This window comes from Ascaphus truei, chromosome 2 (assembly GCF_040206685.1).
Source record: "Ascaphus truei isolate aAscTru1 chromosome 2, aAscTru1.hap1, whole genome shotgun sequence".
Lineage (NCBI taxonomy): Eukaryota > Metazoa > Chordata > Amphibia > Anura > Ascaphidae > Ascaphus > Ascaphus truei.
Window position 1 is genome coordinate 436,131,503 of NC_134484.1, and position 20,889 is coordinate 436,152,391.

The window sequence follows — 20,889 nt, forward strand, 5'->3', positions numbered from 1 at the left end:
GGGTTTGCCATGGAAAGTCTATGGCGGTGGAGCCCGCTGTTTTTAATGGGGATTTAGTGAAAAACCGTGATTTAATTTACAGCGGAGATTTTTGTATTAAAGTAAGAAAAAGTTTAAGTTGTATTTGTGTAACTCCGGTTCCAAAGGTCGTAGCAGGCTGAAACTTGCACCATATGGTGTCCCTGTTCCGGCATTGAGATCTGGGTAGTTTGGACCCGCTGGACCCAACAGAACCGGATATTCTAATATGTTTGTATTTTACCTTTAATACTGTGTCCCAAGGCAGGGACAAAAACCAGAGGAAATTCCTTAGGACAAAGGGAAGCAGATGGCCAGAGAGGCGACCCAATGTCTAGAATTTAAGTACTGTTCATAGGATTTTGTCACCCCCACTGTTTACCTGAGGGCGGAGATGACTCAAACCAGAGCAGTCTGTGGGTGTCATATTTTACACCTTCCAACAAAGGGTATCCTGCCAGAAATTCCATTTGGTAGACTGGCTGGCATTCCTGATGTAAATGTGGGGCTACAGAAATGAGACCCCAGGGTCCTAGTGCGCATGAGCCAAATAGCTGGGGGGCATGGATTAAAATGTGTTCCCACGTCAAAGATTGTTATCCAATCACCTGTACTTAATGTTAAGGATAGGGTTACAAAAGATATATAAACTGTGGTAACCCCTATATCCATTGTCTTCTGATACCATCTTGATTGTACCTGATTGCTGGAGAATTGCTATTCGATATACTTCTCATCCCTCATCCCCAAGTGTTACCTCTTGCCTGTTACTGTACTATATTGCTGTGTTCACCTATTTAAGGAATAACTATACTTTATTATATCTAAGCCTCGTTCAGTTCAACCAAGTTATTTGGTGTATTATTATAGCCTGTCACAAAGCTCCTGTCACAGATTCCTTTGCAAATTCTCAGTTCCCTGTTACTGCATCCCAGGATTTTCCAGCAGTTCCTGAGTTAATTTGTGAAAGTTCCAAAGCTCCTGATGAAAAACATGTTTTCCTCCCTCTGCCTCTCCTGTAGTAAGTGATTTGTCTGTCACTAAAACTCCTGCTGTAAGAGGTGTTTTTCCTGATGTCCCTGCATGGTTAAATGCACCTAGCCCTGTTTCTAAGGTTCCTGCCATGAAGATCCACCCCCAGGTTCTGTTATGCCTATTGTTGTTCCTCAATTATTCCCTTCAGAGACAAGCGCAACTTCCTCTGATTCTACTGACGCATCTACTCTGGCCCTTGCTGTTTCACAGATATCCACTTCAGAGGCTAGCGCAATGCCTTCTGACTCAATCAAAATACCTAGTTTGGCTCTTGCTGCTTCTCAAATACTCAGTGACTGTTCTGCATGTCCTGTTATAACCATGGATGAGCCTAAGATCCTCACAGTAAAGCATCACCCTTCCCTCCCTATCCCACCCACAGTACCTCATGTTACCTCTGAATCTGGGATTCCCACTCCTCAGGCAATACTGTTTCCCAGTGACTCCTCCACAGTATTTGAGGTACCCGCTACTGACTGCATAACTGCTACTACGAATTTAGGATTATCCCTCATGGTATTTTCTGTACTACCTCATGTGTTCTCTCTAGATTTCACGTTGTCATCGTCAAAGATTGCAACGCTCCTATTGGGCTTCCTTGCCTTGCCTGAGGTGCCCGTCCCTGCTTCTTGTGCTCTCACTCTGGGCACGGGCATGCTTCTCTCTGATTTTTCCTTCGTGCCTACTGCGTTCTATGTGGATGCCCAGACTTCGAACCTGATGTTCTCTAAACCTCACCTACCTAGGGGTGCTGACCCCCTATTGATTGCAGTGCCATTGCTTTTCCGTTTGAAAAAAGTGCTCATTGACAAACGCCCTCGGCGCAGATCTACAACTATACCCAGAGGGTTCAGAAATAATTCCATGTCGCCCAGACCTCTGTGGGATCCTATCTCTGCTCGTCCGGAGGTCTCGCGTGAAGGGGGGGGAGGGGGGTGTAATGTCAGGAATCTGCTCCTGGGTTTGGCTGGAGTCCATCCATCCGGAGCTTTGCAGGTTCCACACAAACTATGCCCTGCTTCTGCAATCACCTACCTCTTGCTGGATCCTGTGCAGCTCTGGCCTGATTGGCCTCCTGTGCTATTTAGTTCCTGCCCCGCCCTCAGGAAGTTGCTGGACATAGACTTTGCAATCCAAGTTGCAAGTAACTGTGCTTGTCACAGACTCTCTGTTTGGCCTGCTAGGCCTCCTTGTGCCTAGTCTCCTGCTGCCTAGGGCTTCTTGCATAGTAGCCTCGGCGCTGCTTCCTTGTTCCTGGCAGACTTCGCCGCGCTGAAGTAGCTACGCTGGTTTCCCCAGCGTTTCCTGTGGCGTGTCTGCACCTCTGGTTCCTGCTTCCTCCAAGTGGAGTTTACTCCTGGCCTTTTCCTGACGCACTTTCGCTGAAGCATCTCCGCTGCAGTGGCTTCTCTCAAGGTTCTAGTCTCCTATGCAGAATTACCTTCACCCAAGATTTCCTGTTGATGACCTCGGCTTGTTTACTCGACCACCGCTCCTGTGCCGCCTGCCTTGACCCCCTGCCTGGATAACGTTAACCCTACTTTCTCCAATCCTGACCTGGCTATGTCTGACTATGGAATCCGCACTCCGGACCTGACTCCGTGGCCTAAGGTCGGTGCTTACACATCCCCACCTCAGCCCCGTGGTCCGGTACCAGTTTGTGGCAAGCACGTACGTTACAGTTGTAGACCAAACTGTTAACTACTATGCTACAAATTGTGTCAAACAGGATGTAAACGTAGGTGAACATAAGTACAAGTATTAGGACAATAACAGAGAGGGTTAAAAAAAGGATAATGGTGCGCTCAAAAACAAACTGTGCCACTTCCAAAATGGAGTATACTATTCAGGCACGTATTTGCACAAAATATAACAAATATACACAAGAGAAATGTGAAAAAATGCAGCTAGTAAATTGATGGCTCAAGGCATCAAGGAAGGATAAGGCAAAAAAGAAGAAAATACCAGTGCAATTTAAAATGTGTAGGTTTAGAATATATGAATCCAGAGATCAAACAGGGGGACCAGTATATGGTTCTGCTTCAAAGGGAAACAAGGTGGTATATCTTCTAGATATCTTTATTCTAAAAGAACTAAGAAGCAGTCATTCTATATACACTGAAGTGGGCTTTTTCGGCCATAACCCTGCATTGCTGTCAAGTATGTAGTACGAAGAATATAAAACAAAAATACAGGGGAGCCCAAAGCTACATCCAATTGACAAAACATATATGGTAATAAGTATCAAGTTTAAATACTTCAATAATAATATTTTCTTGGTTATTTAGTTAAACCCCTTGGCCAAAGTGTCACAAGCCTGCATACCAACGTCAAGGCATAACTAAATCTGTAGGTCCTAACACTAAACTGTGAACCTTCCCCATGACCTCTGTATGAGGGGGAACAACCATAGTAGGTCCTGTCCATACAGAAAAGTGAAAAAAAACTCCCAAGTTAAAAAAGGTGGGGAGGGGTGAGCTCTGGGAGGAGGGGGCACCCACCTCCAAACAACTGTTGGCAGTTCCAATTTGAATTAACACACACATTCCCAGCAAGCTCAAACCCCAACACAACATATATGTATTTGTCAAAAGGAGTGCTACTGAGTATTATTATTGAAGTATTTAAACTTGATATTTATTACCATGTTTTGTCAATTGGATGTAGCATTGGGCTCCCGTCTTTTTGTTATATATATATAAATGTGTTGGGGTTTGAGCTTGCTGGGAATGTGTGTATGAAGAATATGGGATTTCATTTTTGAAAATAAAATATTAAGAGTATAACACAAGACAAAATGCCCCAGTGCTACACGACACATTATATAGTTAAATACTTATCTGTTTTTCTTTTCATAAGTAAGGGCTATTTAAATTCTTTGACCAAAGCATTTAAAACTTGCAAACCATGCTAAGATATCCCCTCTTTTGGAAGTCCTAACACTAGATGCAGCGGCCGTTATTCGAACATATCACGGAGCCGTTTTCGTGTCCTCTGCTGTACTCCACGCGGCCAATCACACGGTTGATCTGTTTGAATTTCATGAATCCCGATTTCTTTGGGTGCAATTCTTTACTTCACTATGTGCGTTGTGCACCTTGTTTTTGTGTCGTTTCTCTAGTAGCAGGGGTGCCAAGCCACCCCCTCAAGAAGGCTGCAGATGCAATATAGTGACCTCCTCTACAAGGTTTAATCACTCCTTATTGTGTTATTGTTTTCAATATCACCTTATACTGTGTTCATTGTCTAGCACTTGATGTGGGACTATGTTTTAGCTGCGCACTGATCACCTTTTTCTATTTAACACATATTGTAACCTGTAGTACAAAGGTGTGCAAAATGGGGGCGCGCGGCGGTTAAAGAGGTCCCGCGCTCTCCCCCAAGGCATTTAAATGAAATGCTGGGGGGACCGCGCGAGGCTGTATTTGTGCACGCACTGGCTCTGGCCCCTTCTGCCAACAATGACGTCACTTCCGTTACATATTCCCGTCTCCATGAAGGTGATTTGTGACAGCAAAGAAGATTCACTCCAAAAAGGAATTATTTTCAGGGTGAAACATTATACATTTCCCTCTACAATTCCGGCAGCCTGCCCCTTAAATAAGCAGAGTGGGCCAGCAGCGTGAGCCTCACACCTCACTGCTAGAAACTGCAGCTCACTGTGAGTCCTGCGCAGTGCGTGATAACTTACAGCAGGCGGTGGTATCTGGGGTGTGATGACGTACGGGGTGGGGCTTGGCACATGCGAAGTGACGTTCCCTTCTGGGGGAGGTGTTATATCCGTTGATAGACAGGGGGGCGGTTTCGGTTATTTGATGACGTACAGTGTAGGGGGTGAGGCTCAGCACCGCGCGTAGTGACGTGTACTAATGGAGGCGGAGTTATAACAAGTTTGATTAATACGTCAGGGATATCACCACGTTGCTGGGCTGTGTGTGAGGCTGCACCTTAACGTGTGACCCGTGAAGGCAGCGGTAACCGCCACCCCCCCCCCCCCCCCCCCCCCCCCCCGAGTTTGGACAGCCACCCTGCCCCCTCCTCGCTCTGTTAAGCGGGCGGGTACTCCCAGTGTCTGCTGGGATCGGCCGATGGTCGGACGCGCTCGGGGCAGCTCTGTGATTGGTCGGATGATGCTGCGCGGTGTGGTGGGCGTGCTGTTGAGGGGCGGCGCGTGCCTGGCTCGCGGGAGCGGCGCGAGGCGGTGGGGCGGCACGTTCGACCCGTCCGGCTGTGGATTCTGTGCAGAGCTGCAGTTTGCAGGGAGCAAGTGCGAGGCGTGCGTCAGGTAAGGGCTGCACCGGGGGCATAGCGCGGGAGTGGCGTGCCTGGGGACTCGCTGTGACACAGTGCGCCAGTATTGTGCAGGGGTTGGGTGGTGTTAGACTAAAACATGTGCACCATGTAAATGAGCAGACACGCAATGTATTGTAGAAATATATCGCCAGTACAATCAGTATTTGTTTGTATATAGATCACACAATAGAAGTGTTAAATCAACCCCCTAACCAGCTGCTCATTATCAGACAAGTCATCAATTTCCCAGCGGCTTTAATTAAATTATATGAAGCTGCTGAGCCCCAACTACTGACAGAAGTGGGTACACAAGGTATGGTTGAATGTAATAACTTTATGGCATATAGCGATTTTCTCTCAGTGGGACTCTGAGTGCTTTACAATTACAGTACAGTGTGCAGCATGCAGCACATAGAAATTACAGTACAGTATGTAGCACATAGGAATTACAGACACAGTCCCTGCCCAGATGAGTTTACAATTTACCCAAGGTCACAAGGATCTGAACCAGGTTCCTCTGCTTCAAACTCAGTTACTCCCCTTTACTCACTGAGCCACGCCTCCTTAATAGGTACAGTACGTACTAAATAGGTACCACGGGTCTGGTGTGATTTAATAGAACTCGTACAGAGTTACCGGTCCCTGTGGAAGCAAAAGCCTTTGTGACTAGATGGTAACAGAAGCCTGTGTGGAAGAAAGTCACATTGGCAGACATGCCAATTTTCACTTATTTGTAGTATCCCCAATTTTTAGCATTAGTCTCTGATTTCAGTGGCGTATCATTGATAAATCGCCGTACTTTTTAATTAACCTCGTGTCTTGGAGAGACCTATAATGGATGCAGAGCAATGGCCGGCGCCTCTTGCAAGGGGTTAGATGGCAATTTTACTGCCTAAAAATTCAACAGATCAGCGATGCCAATCTCCAGAAGTCAGAGGGCAGCTCTGGGAATGACTGAGCCAGCTCAAGCAAGACAACAGCTTTTTGCGACTATGCAATTTTTGCCCTATTCACCTTTTGAAATGCAAATGTATGCAATGTCATTGGGACTGTCTGTACACATACTGTTTATAAATATGTTGGCAATGAAGATTAATTACCAAGTCTGTTTGCTGTAGCCAGAAAAATATCCCAACGATGCCCGAGATAAATACAGATTCGTTGGATGAGCAGCAAGTCCGGCTGCTGGCTGAGATGTGCATTGTCATTGATAGCGATGATCAGAATATGGGAGCAGAGACCAAGAAAAACTGCCACCTGAATGAAAATATTGATAAAGGTACAAGAGATGCAATTTTATTTTAATAGCTGTATATGAAATAAAGTTTAATCCCAATGGGACTCAAATATTCGGTTACAATATCATTTTTAGAGATGTATGTCTGCTTAGTGGCCTATGGGAAGTTGGAATTAGCAATGGAACAATCACATTTAACCTCTTCAGTGTTGGAGGTCTGGCTGCACCATAGTGCCATGGACCATGGGTACGCAAGCTTTTAAGTTTGCACCCCCCACCTGTCTCCGCTCGCCTATGGCCACCCCCCCTCTCCTCACCTGCTCTCGGGCTCCACGCGACGCGTTGCCATTTGACCCCGCGGTGTCATTTGATGCTGCGTTGTCATGACGACCCGTCAGGGAAGAGTCGACAGAGCAGGTAAGTGAAGTTGCAGAGATCTCGCGTCTCCCCAGGCATTTAATTTACATGCTTGAGGGGAAAGCGCGGGGGCTCTACAACTGCACGCCCCTACCCCGCCCCCTACCCCCCGTTTGCTGCCATGGACAACCCCTCTCCTCTTCTTCTCCGCCTCCCCCTGCTGACAGACAGAAGACGCCTCCCCCTGCTGACAGAGACAGAAGAGACCGGCCCGATCAGCCCCTGCAAAACAATTATTTCCCCTGTAACATATCTGGTACATCAATAGGGCACTGAAAAGGTTAGCGTGAAGTATTCAAATTTAGTTTAGTATGTTCAAGCTAAATGATTTATGAGCAATTACCATTCGATGAATTATTCATCAGAAACCAAGGGCATGGAGCTTTGCAGGAGAGTCGTCTTCATCATAACATTGATACTTTTCAGCTCTTGATAATGTCAATATAAAAAAGTGCAAATGTTATTGATGAGAGCTAATCAGAACCTAAGAATTGTTTGCTTGTTGCAACTTGAACGATCTAGTAACATGTCGCGTTTTGTTATGTCACCGGGTACTTCTTGTTCCAGGCTTATTGCACCGAGCGTTCAGCGTGTTCCTCTTTAACACAGAAAATAAACTGCTACTGCAGCAACGATCAGATGCTAAAATCACGTTTCCAGGTCAGTATTGAAGACTAAATTGTACAGTGAATAAACGGGCAGCTGCAATTAAAGGTGAACATTGCAAATTATGTGAGACTAAAGGTGCATTACTATGAACCCAACAGGATGAACATGGTTTTATCAGCAGACCACGAAGTAGCTAAATAGAAAAGCAAAATGTGTGGTGCTTCAAACGAGAGCCTATATGTAAAGATAACTTGATAGACGAATCCTGAGGTCCTTGAAAAAGAGCTTGCACTCGAAACGCGTTGGTGGGGGGTCCTGTACCCCACAATGTTGTTGTATTTTCTTTGTAGAATCCATTAAATCTTTTTTTATGGTAACTAGCTCTCTGTATTAATCCTATTTCACTTGCTGATCCTGTGTTTCTGCTGGTGCCTGCTTTTTTCCTATCTGCACACGAAGTAGCTAACCCATGGTTATTGTTGAGCGATTCTGCTTACTTAAAACAAACTCTAGGGCTGTTATTTAATGTGCTGTAAAGATGTATTCCCCCCACCCCTTGCTGGAAGGGATTTTATAGTCCCATTTGTATGAATGAAGCTGAACTCCTCTCCAGCGCTAAACTCCTTAGCGAAATTAGTTTTTTTTTTTTTTTTTTTTTAAATCATCCACTGCTGGTAGATGTATGGTCCTGTGTCCACTAACTTTCATCCATTAATTACCCTGTATATTTATTCCTTTTCTGCCATTTATTACCCTGTATATTTATTCCCTTTCTGCATAATCTGCCTTAGGCCGCGCTTATAGTCCCGGCGACATCGCCTCAAAACAAGTGTATTGAATCCATCGCATGCGCTTATAGTGGGGACGGCACCACGGATTGGTCGCGACCGCTGGAAGTCAATGAACATTGATTTTTCATCGACCACAGCGTGATGTCAGCGGCCAAGTGAGTGGTTCAGCCAATGAGGGCGCACCTCTCACGGCTACGCTCTCTCCCACCCCCCCCCCGGTCGCCATCTCTTGACAAACACTATACGCAAAAATTGATGCTGCGACGGATGACGTCGCCGTAGCAAGAATTATAAGCGTGTCCTTAGATGGCTCTCGTTTTTTTTTTTTTACATTGCATGTGTTAAGTTCATGGAATCTGTGTACAGTAAATCAGTATTGCTGACCTGAGGAAGAGAACTCTCGAAAGCTTGTCTTATAACATCAATTGTTTGTCCAAATAAAAAAGTTATCACCTAATACTGAAGTACTAATTTCTCTGCACTATTGCAACTGGACTAACACAGCTGTTTCTAATTAATACAGTAAATAAAAATACCACTTGTGGTGCGTTTGCATCTCACAAGTCTGCAACCCTGTCTCCTTGGTGTATCTACAAATACTTGATGTTTGTACTGTTTCTCAAAATGTAAATATTTCTTAATGCATATATTATACTGATTGAAAGTTTGATTTTGAAAATCTTAATGCAATTACAAATGTACAGGCACACCCCGGTTTAAGAACACTCGCGAGTAAGTACATATCGCCCAATAGGCAAACGGCAGCTCACGCATGCGCCTGTCTGCACGTCCTGAACAGCAATACCGGCTCTCTACCTGTACCGAAGCTGTGCGCAAGCGGGGAGATTATAGAGCCTGTTACAAATGCATTATTTACATCAGTTATGCACGTATATAACGATTGCCGTACAGTACATGCATTGTAAAGTGGAAAAACGGTAGTGCTTCACTTTGCACATTTTCGCTTTACATACATGCTCTGGACCCATTGCGTACGTTAATGCGGGGTATGCCTGTATACAAAGCGTGCAATAAACATTTAGTATCTCCAGAGAAGAGGAGTGGTTTATCTGAATTCACAAACTGACACTGGGACTTCAAATAATATTCTTACACTTCAGAGAAAAGTATAATAAGCCTTCCTGCTTTTACCTTTGGATTGACTATACCCCTCCTCCAACATGAGCCAATGTAATTAAAACTTATTTTATAAAACAATTGTTGTGATTTTATTTTTATTTTTTTGTGGTATATCTATTTTCAAACTTGTGTATTTTGTGTTTCTTAGGTTGTTTTACAAACACTTGTTGCAGTCACCCGTTATATACCCCCCAGGAAACTGGGGAACAGAATGCCATCGGTGTGAGACAAGCAGCGCAAAGGCGTTTGAAAGCAGAACTGGGGATTCCGATTGAACAGGTGAAGCTAATACATAGAATGCAGCTGCTTTGCTTAGGGAATACATGGAACCTGCTTTGGAGCTAAATGAGGCATCAACCCATTGCAGGTTCCTTTGGCACTAAAGTTAATGTAATTATGTTGCTTTTGAAGTTATTTTATTTGAAAGATAAGACTGCGTTAGAATTTTTTTATTTTTTAAGATGGTTAGTTTGGCGCTGACCTAACGTACATAGCCGATTGCTAATCTAAGTAGCAGCCAAAGGTAGTCAGGCTGGTTCCATGGTTGGAACTGGAACAGAAACTCGGCCTCTAGCAGGATGTTTTGCATGAATCCAGGCATCAGCAAGATCAAAAATACAATTATTTAAGCTGTCACATAGAGCAATCGACATCATAATCCAAATTGGGGGTGGGGGTTGATCTTGACCCCCAAAGACTGATGCTCCTGATTTTATGGCATCAAAAGGGTTAAAACTGGTAATCTGAGAACTATGCCTGCTGCTATCCCTCAAACCGAGGATAAACCCCCTGCCCTCTGTCTTGTTACCAGACCTCTTGTTACTTTGGATAAAGATGTGTCCTTGCATAAAAGGCCTTCCAACCACCTTTCCCCATTGTGTTTGTTATTTATTATAAAATGCACCACTAGCTTTGTTTTTAGGAGTGTTGATGTGAATAACAAATTGTGGGTGCTCTGTTACAAAGATCTCATACACAGGTTTTTCTAGGAAAGTTAAAGCAACTTTGGAATCATTTATACCATTAGTCCCCCTTGGTTATGTTTGAGCCGCTACATTTGCCACCAGCAAAAGCAATATCTCTTCTATAATGGTTGTTGCTTTTCTTTAAGAATGTATTTTTATAGTGGTAGTACCATCGTACAAAAGATATCTAAACCTTTTTATCCTAAAATGTCCTTATTGTAAAAATTTATTTAGTTTAATATATTTTTGCTACATCCTATAGAACCAATACTTCTCAGATACATATGGTTGTCCTGGTTGATTGTAATGAGTGCATCATTTATTTACAAAACCAACAAAATCTTCTTTATAGGTGACTCCAGATGAACTTCACTATCTGACCCGAATCCATTACAAAGCCCAATCGGATGGAATCTGGGGAGAACATGAAATTGATTACATTCTATTTGTGCAGAAGAATGTTACACTTGATCCCGACCCTAATGAGATCAAAAGCCACCGCTACGTGTCAAAAGAAGAGCTCAAGCAGTTGTTTGAAAAGGCGAATCGTGGTGAAATTAAGATGACCCCATGGTTCCAGCTCATCGCAGACACTTTCCTCTTTAAGTGGTGGGATAATCTGCAAAATTTGAAACCGTTTGAGGATCATGATAAAATACACCGGATGTGAGATGACGTCAAGGAGCAAAGGTGTTACTGTGTGAAGAGAAAAGGACTGGTTTAAATTGAGCATAAAGTGTGATGTCCCCTTAGCGGTTGCAACATTTGTAATGCCAAGACTGTTTCTCTGTGACAGTACTTCTGGCGAATCTCTGAAATGCAGCACCAACACTTTTAACATTAGCGTGCTCTCTGTACACAGGTTGGGGTATTACTGCACAGCTTGTAGTTGGTGTTTCTAATTGCACTAGTTTGAGGACACATTCAGATAAAATGAACAACCTACCCAGGTGGAAATACTATCCCACAATGGCTCATTTGTATTTGTTGGATTGAATAATTAATTTATGGAGTCAAGAACATTCACTTTCTAGCATTAACAGAGGGGAATGTTTTTTCTCTTTAATAACTGGGAATATTTTGTGTTGTAGGATGTCTTTTTTTGAAATCACTGAAGTGCTTGCAAAATACATAGTATCACATGAGGTGTTTAATGTCTGACTGAAATAGAAGTGATTTAAAATAATTTAAATTAAAAAAATCCAATGAATTTAATTGTGCAGTGTGGTGTGTTGGTTTTTTTTTTTTTTGGCCAGAAGTTACCTCTGCAATGAAGTGCTTATTTCAGCAAGGTTTATAAGCCTCTCATTCAGTACCAGACCTCAGAATGCTTTAATAAGTGCACTATTACACTTTAGGTTGATAATTTCACAGTTATTCTCTGCTACATTTGTTTGGCAAAAGTATTCTAGTTTTAATTGTTCTGTTTTCATTTGGCTGAAGAATAGTAATGTTGTTAACAATTATCCTAGAACATCTAAAACATGCATACATCTGAGATTAATGATGGAAGAAAAACATTTTGTAATATTAAAAATAGATCCCTGCGACCTGGTTTACAGTGCCAGTCTGTTTATCACCTATATAGCAAGGTGAACACATTTATACCTTGATTATGGCATGTGGACCAGTGTAATAATTAGAAAGATGTTGCATCAAATTAGCTAAGGTATTTTAGTATATTGGAACATATCAGTGGTGGTGGCTTGGGCCCAGAGTTATGATGACAAATACATGGTTATTTTAGGTGTACAGGCTTATAGATTATATATAAAAACATTGCATTACAATGATGACTATACAACCACTACAGGCCAGCCTGGAGTGTTATCCATGCGTTAATTCACGTTTGTTCTGGAAACTGCCTTTTAGTCTGGCAGACCCAGTCACAGGAGGAGGGGGTGCTATCTAATTTAACAAGCATGCAGCTTTTATTAGCATTTTGTCCAGATAAGGAACTAAAAAAATTAGTCTGCTGTACATTGCCATTACTGACAACTTTTGTAAACAAAAGCTGTCAAATGCAAGTGGCTGCAAATGAAAACTATGTCCCAGGATGAAAGCATAAAGTCTTGATCAGATTTGAATCTGCAGGTCTGCATTCCAAGATCTCCAATAGCTACAAAATCTGCCTTCTTGCGTCATCTTGTAGTGTTGTAGATGACTGACTCTTTGAGCAACCTAGGACTGAATAGAATCGTTTTTTAATACCAAAGAAAAGTTTAAATAAAACCCCCAACCTTGTTGAGTTGATGGTACTTACCCTCTCTTGCATTAGGCTGGGATTATGGCGCCGGCACGGTCACGCGCACTTGTGTAACCCAAGCAATTTGTGAACTTGGCCGCAGGAGATTGTAGACGTGGATGCGTCACAAAGCTGGTTCACACACATTGGCTGAACCAGCTCACGTGTGCTGACCATGCGGCAGCTGCCTGAAAACACAGATTTTCTTTTATGCTGAGAACGCTGCCGCTTCAACGCGCTACTTTGCCAGCAGGTGCGCAGGCACAGGGGTAGCTCCCATAGCAAAATACAGCAAAGTGCTTGCCGGGGGGGGCGCGCACTTGGCGACGCCTGCACCAAATTCCCAGCCTTAGACTTGAAATTAATCTTTGAGGGGCCTGTGTCCTTTTTTTAATGGCTGAAATATCCTTAATGGAGGTTGGGTCTTGAATTCTATAGAGTATCTGCAGTATCCAGCCATCTTTTGTAATTTGGACCCACTTCTGGTATGCCATTAGGCTTCTGTTAGCACCCCAAGACGGGTCCTCCTGACTTTCAGAAAGATTACCCTTTCAAAAGAACAAGTACCTGTCCAGTTTCTGCATGGATGATGCATTGTCTGTCTCGAAAGCGAGTTCCTTTGTAAACTCCTATCTCAAAAAGAATGCTTTGTCCTTCTGGATGAACTGAGTATTTTTGCCTCGGGTCTTGTGGGGAAAAAACAACCCCTGTTCTGTTAGTCTTCAGTATCATGGCTTTTAATTCTGGACCAAATAATAAATACCCCAAGAAAGAAATGGGAATCGGCTCATTGGTTGCGATATCTGCATGCTAAGATTTCAGCCCATAAAGCTCGATGAGTTGCTACCAATGATGCAGAGGATCTATCCAACAATCTTGAAGTATTTAAAGTGTTATGGGGAAGGAAGCCCTCTGTTAATCATGGAAACTAGAGGTGGCGTTAACAATTTTCTTGTCCAGAATAGCATGGAGTGTACAGAGATCACAATTATCTTAAAATATACATCTACCCCACCATTGTATGGGAGTTATGTTCAAGAGATTCAATTAGTACTAAGAGGGGTTTGTTGACAAGAATGCACACATGCAATAGATAGTATTAATGTGTACCATCTTGTCTGACATGAGGTGGGAATTTTGTTTGTATTGGCATTTGATGCATGTTATCAATGTGTGCCATCTTACACAACAATACATGGAAAGGAGTGCCTAATTATTTGATAAATAATGGTAGGATTTATGATTATAGAGAAAATATAAACATGCATTTTGTTAAACTTTAGATAAAGAGGAAGCATTTACTCATCTATCGAGGGAATAAATCACTTAATTTTACAGACTAAGAAGAAAAGAGTAGGGTGATTGCTGCAAGACTGGCGACAATCTCCCCAAGTAATCCCTTAACGGTGCACTCGCCTATAGGTAAAGATATGAGTTGTAGCATAAAAACAGACTAGACTGGTACTGATTGTACAGTATGAAAAATTGATTATAAATAACCCCTTTACGTAGTGTATAAATTGTAGTACTACAATAATTTATTAAACTCAATATTTAAAATGACAGGGTGAAATGATTGACATAATTATAAAACAAGAAAAACAGAAAAAGTTAGCGCTAAAATTCAAATTGTGTTATACTCAAGTCTAAAATACTGTGTAAAATAATAAGTAAAGAATGGCGGCTGCCTATGATATAACACTGACCCCCAGGTCAGAGAAACAACACGTGATTTCGAATACTATATCTCTGGCGCCCCGCACATAACCCCAAAGTATAAAAAGGATATATACAATCAGGATCAGTTGCTGGATCTGATGTTGGGATGTGCTCCAAACGAAGTGGATTCATATATAAATAAAAACAAATAAAGACATATAGTGCAATATTGTCAGATACATGCAAAACTAAAATAATGTGCTAATAACATGATAATCAGAAACACATGACAGGACTAGACAAAGAGCTGAGAGAAAACAACAGGTAAAATAAAAATCACATTTAATATTAGAAACAATGATTGGACATATAATTACATAGTTACATAGTAGATGAGGTTGAAAAAAGACATAGGTCCATCAAGTTCAACCTATGCTAAATTTAGACAACAGATACTTTATCCTATATCTATACTTACTTATTGATCCAGAGGAAGGCAAACAAAAAACCCCATTAAGGGGAAAAATTAATTCCTTCTTGACTCCAAGAATTGGCAATCGGATTAATCCCTGGATCAACATCCTTCCCATGTATACTTATTTGGTATATCCCTGTATACCTTTCCCATCTAAAAAGATGTCCAACTTTTTTTTGAACAAATCTATTGTATCTGCCATCACAGTCTCCATGGGTAATGAATTCCACATTTTAACTGCCCTTACGGTAAAGAACCCTTTCCTTTGTTGCTGGGGAAATTTCCTTTCCCCCAACCTTAAGGGATGGCCCCGAGTCCTTTGTACTACCCGTGGGATGAATAGTTCTTTTGAAAGCTCCTTGTATTGTCCCTGAATATATTTGTATATAGTTATCATATCCCCTCTTAGACGCCTCTTTTCTAATGTAAATAAATCTAATTTAGCTAGCCTCTCCTCATAATTTAGAATGTCCATCCCCTTTATTAATTTGGTGGCTCTTCTCTGCACTCTCTCTAGTTCCATAATGTCTTTTCTTAGGATTGGTGCCCAAAATTGTACTCCATATTCAAGGTGTGGTCTTACTAATGCTTTGTAAAGGGGCATAATTATATTTACTTCCCTTCCATCCATTGCCCGTTTGATGCAAGATAAGACTATTAGCACTTTCCATTATATTATTACACACACACACTTTGCACAATTTACACCTATGTTCACAATACACATAAATTAATTTAACGGCTGGCGTGTCGCACATGCCATATCATTATAGGATTTAGTTATTTTAAATATATGGCTTGCCATAACCAATATATATGCTATTATTGCTAAATATTTGTTATTTAAACTCTTATTTATATTCTTATGTTTTCTTTTTGGTTTTTGTTTATATGTAAGAGCTGAGACATCTAACAGCGCTTTAAATCATCATTGCGCATGTCAGAACAACCAACAGGTACACTGTACCTTTAAACCTGGACTATAAATGTATGGACTCATAGGGACTGGATTATTAATCTTTTACCCCTGAGGAAGGAAGTTTTACTTCCGAAACGCGTAGGGTGGGAACTGCTGGCCCTGCTGCTCACTTTTGTGACCACAACCGACGGAATTATACCACTTACGCCACTTGGCAATCAGAACGCGGCGAATCTGCTACTGCTATCTACATGCCTGGTTGGATCCTGTCTGGCGAATCTGCGACTACAATTCTTTCTACCCCCGAGCTGTCTGCGCACTGAGGTCTGTGTTCACAAGACCAAGAGGGGCGATCAACCCGGAAGGGAAAGTTGAAAGACGAAACATCTGCCGCACAGGAGAGACACCACGAGCCGACCATTCTGCACGAGAGGGGATACTCTCTAAATTATCCACTGCGCACTACCACTTTATGTCTGGTAAGTGGTCACTTCAGCCCTAGCAGCAGCATACCAGCGGACCCTAATTCTTTATTTTAATATGGTTATGTCCAATCATTGTTTCTAATATTAAATGTGATTTTTATTTTACCTGTTGTTTTCGCTCAGCTCTTTGTCTAGTCCTGTCATGTGTTTCTGATTATCATCTGTTATTAGCACATTATTTTAGTTTTGCATGTATCTGACAATATTACACTATATGTCTTTAATTTGTTTTTATTTATATATGAATCCACTTCGTTTGGAGCACATCCCAACATCAGATCCAGCAACTGATCCTGGTTGTATATATCCTTTTTATACTTTGGGGTTATGTGCGGGGCGCCAGAGATATAGTATTCGAAATGACATACTTATAAGGTACACGTTGGGGGCGTTTGAATATATGCTCCCATAGGATCTGCGTATAGGTATATTGCTATACTCTCCTAATAGTATATAGTATTTATTACGTGAATTGCGTCCCTTTTATATCTCCTGCCCTTATTTGGTTGGCAGAGTTTCTGATATGTAAAAGTTCCTATTATGTCTCACACCACTATTATTCTAGCAGTGGAGTAACCTAATATAGGACAGTTACATAGTTGATGAGGTTGAAAAAAGACGTACGTCCATCAAGTTCAACCTATGCTAAATTTAGACAACAGATATAGGATAAAGTATCTATACTTCCTTATTGATCCAGAGGAAGGCAAACAAAAAACCCCAGTGTTATATCATCCAATGATCTCTCATAAGGGGAAAAATAAATTCCTTCCTGACTCCAAGAATTGGCAATCGGATTATTCCCTGGATCAAGATCCTTCCCATGTTTACTTAGTTGGTATATCCCTGTATATCTTTCCATTCTAAAATTATGTCCAAACATTTTTTTGAACAAATCTATTGTATCTGCCATCACAGTCTCCATGGGTAATGAATTCCACATTTTAACTGCCCTTACTGTAAAGAACCTTTCCTTTGTTGCTGGTGAAATCTCCTTTCCACCAACCTAAAGGGATGACCCCGTGTCCTTTGTACTGCCCTTGGGATGAATAGTTCTTTTAAAAGCTCCTTGTACTGTCCCCGAATATACAGTATTTATATAATTATCATATCCCCTCTTAGATGCCTCTTTTCTAATGTAAATAAATCTAATTTAGCTAGCCTCTCATCATAAGTTAATTATCCATCCCCTTTATTAATTTGGTATCTCTTCTCTGCACTCTCTCTAGTTCCAGAATGTCTTTTCTAAGGAGTGGTGCCCAAAATTGTATTCCATATTCAAGGTCTTACTAAGGCTTTGAAAAGGGGCATAATTAAGTTTACTTCCATTCATTCCCCGTTTAATGCAAGATAAGATTTTGTTTGCCGCTACTGCATGACTTTGGGCACTATTGACAAGCCTGCTGTCTGCAAGCACTCCTAAATCCTGTTTAATTTGTATGTCCCCTGTTTATTCTTGCTTCCCAAATGCATAACCTTACATTTATCTGTATTAAACCTCATCTGCCATTTACGTGCCCAAGTTTCCAGTCTCTCCAAGTCCTTCTGGAGAGAAATTACATCTTGCTCTGATTCTACTACCTTACACAATTTAGTATCTTCAGCAAAGATGGAGACTTTCCTCTCGATGCCAACTGCAAGGTCATTAATAACCAAGTTACAAAGCAGTGGTCCCAGTACCGATCCCTGAGGTACTCCACTCACGACCTTAGCCAACATAAAAAAGTTCCATTTATGACAACCCTCTTGTCTATCCTTCAACCAGTTTTCAATCCAGGTGCATATATTTTTACTGAGACCAATTTGCTTTTTTTTCTTTCAACTTTACTTTTATTGGGTTTTTCATGCATACATTGTATCAGCAACAATTATCTCAGTAATCAGCTGCAACCCGTATCTTTTAACAACACCTAACATGTATATGACACCAACTGAAGGTAACATACAATCCCCAGACACGACTCACTAGACGGACAAGACAATAGACAGACAGGGAGGAAGGGATAGGTGGGGGGGAGGGGGGAATATTGGGCCGCCACCTTTGTGTCCATCGTTTCGAACTCTTGGCTTCTTCCCCTGCTCATCTGGATCTTGACTGACTTCTAATCTAAACGTCCGTTTCTATGTGGTCGCGGATCCTGCAGTTTCAAAGGAGAACGCACCTGTATCTATCAATGTAGGATTGCGGGTATGCTTATCCCCGGGATGTCTGTCTGGGCCAGCCAAGGCGTCCAGACTTTGAGGAAATTTGGGCCGGTGTCATTGACCAAACTCGTTAACAGTTCCGTCCGGCAGACATGCCAAATTCTGTTTCTGATTTTGGGTATTACTGGTAAATCCGATTGTTTCCACAGTGCTGCTATCTCACACCTGGTGGCTGTTGCAAAGTGCGCGATTAATTTGTGCGACGCATTTGACAGACCCTGGATCCGTCTGCCCAATAGGAACAGCCACGGATTCAGGGGGATCTCTAAACTGAGTATCCTCTGTATCCAATCTCTAATTTGTTCCCAAATCGGACACACCTTCGTGCAAGACCACAGCATGTGTTGTAGATCCGCAAGGGGGGAGTATCCTTTGACAAATTTAGATAATTTTACTGGGGTATAGTACCAACGCATTAGGACTTTATATGCGTTCTCCTTTAACGTGGTGCAAATTTAACTTTTTCGCTGCTGCCTGCAGGATCCTGTCCCATTCCTCGTCCTCTATTGTCTCCCCTAAATCTGTCTCCCACTGTCTGATGTAACTGAGTCTTGTAGTCGTCGGAGTCTCAGGACAGATCACTTCCTTGTACATTCTAGAAGTTAGTCCCTGCGTGTCCGTATCTCTAGAACATAGCTGCTCAAAATTTGTTCTTGCTGGTCTAATTGGGAATTTGTTATAAAAGTCTCGGATCTGGAGGTATCTAAAGAGTTCCTTGTTTGGGATATCCTTTGTGGATTTAATTTGCTCAAAGGTTTTTATATATTTTCTCCCCTCCAGATCCTTTAGTCTTGTGATACCTGCCTGTGCCCAAATTAGCAAATTACTTCTATTCATTCCTGGAGCGAAGTCCGGGTTGCCGACTATCGGAGTCATTAGGGAGTGTTTGGAAGTGAGGTTATAACTATTTTTAGTAGCCTCCCAAACCTTCAAGGAATTGGCCATGGCCTGTAGCGGCACACCCATGTTGTTGAAACTTCCCTTAGGGAGCCAGATCAAATTATGCAGATCAACAGGATCACCGCAGCTTTTCTCTAGTTCCACCCATCTCCGCTTGTTCGGATCTGCGTGCCACTGGATAATTTGGCTTACTTGTGCCGCTTTATAATAAGCTAACAAGCAAGGTACCGCTAGTCCCCCTTTTGAAGTAGGCTTCTTTAAGATACCTTTTGCAATCCGTGGGCTTTTTTTATTCCAAATGAATTTTGACGAAGTTGAGACATTAGGGGGTCTGGCATAACAACATAACAGCATTTAGGATGAAGTCATTTTGTGTGAATATTTCAATCCGCCATCTTGTCTTGTCTCTGAGTCTTAATTTCTGTGTTTCATTTCTGTATAAACAAATGTGTGAAGCAGAGAATGGAATGTTTTTGCTCTTAGTTGAATTTATTGACCCTTCCTCATCCAATCAGCTTCAAATTAAAAGTGTAAACAGGCTAGATATTATGAGAAAGCCTCGTTAGTAGTCTAAGATAAACTGTTTCTCACACAGTGTGCCAAGTGGCAGAACTGACATCACATTTAACCCCATAATGATTTTTAGCTGACAGACAGTTATCCAGTATTGTTATGTATTACAAAATGACATCAGCTTTAGTATTGTTATGTACTACAAAATGAGGTAATATTTAGTGACGTGCAAGCCCCCCCATAAAGGGGTGGAGCTTTAGGTTTTAGGGTATAAATATATGGCATACCGTGTTATTGGGAGAGCGCTTTTGTTTTGAAGCTGTCTCCGTTGTGCACTTGACTTGAATAAATTCACGTGTTATTCTGTTTCAAAATAACCTCAGACTGTGTTTTTTATTTACGCTTTTCTCAATTTCATAATGTTAGACTGTAGGGAGTGGATGTTGGATCTCACTAAAGGTATTGGCAGGCTCTGGAAAAGATATAACATCTTTAGGAGGAGGTTCATTTTCACGCTATGCATCCTGCCAATCCATGATATGCCGCCCCTCGTTCATGTCCTGAGATCCTCCCCCAATGTCCTAATTAATTTTGGGTAATTTGCTTTGTACAATGTTTTGTACTCCCTGGTGAGGTATACCCCTAAATATTTGATAGTGGAGGCTTGCCATTTGAAATTAAAGTTTATTTCTATTAATTTTTCCATTTCTTTGGGTAAGTTTATATTGAGAGCTTCCGATTTTGTCTGATTAATTTTGAAACCCGAGATTTGGTTGAACTTTCCTAGGATCGCAAAAACGTTGGGAAGAGATGTGAGGGGCCTTGACAGTGTTAAAAATCACATCAGTGTACAGTGCCACCTTATGTGTCTGATCTCCAACTGTTATTCCTTCTTTATCAGGGCTTCGTCTAATGTGTGCTGCTAGGGGCTCAATACAGAGTGCGAACAGCAAGGGGGACAACGGGCAACCCTGTATTGTTCC

The 20,889-nt window shown here is 41.9% G+C and overlaps 1 protein-coding gene across 2 annotated transcripts; it reads left to right on the forward strand.

Annotated features, from left to right (window-relative positions):
* Positions 1 to 5,063: 5,063 nt before the first annotated feature.
* Positions 5,064 to 11,720, forward strand: LOC142487834 (isopentenyl-diphosphate Delta-isomerase 1-like). Of its 2 annotated transcripts, none has more exons than XM_075587796.1 (5): positions 5,064 to 5,338; positions 6,465 to 6,625; positions 7,568 to 7,660; positions 9,689 to 9,819; positions 10,858 to 11,720. In XM_075587796.1, the coding sequence occupies exons 1-5, from the start codon at positions 5,142 to 5,144 to the stop codon at positions 11,173 to 11,175; spliced, it is 900 nt and encodes a 299-aa protein (XP_075443911.1). In that variant the 5' UTR covers positions 5,064 to 5,141; the 3' UTR covers positions 11,176 to 11,720. The 2 variants fall into 2 exon arrangements, with proteins under 2 accessions (XP_075443911.1, XP_075443912.1); XM_075587797.1 differs by having other exon boundaries at positions 5,208 to 5,338; positions 6,469 to 6,625.
* Positions 11,721 to 20,889: the final 9,169 nt, after the last annotated feature.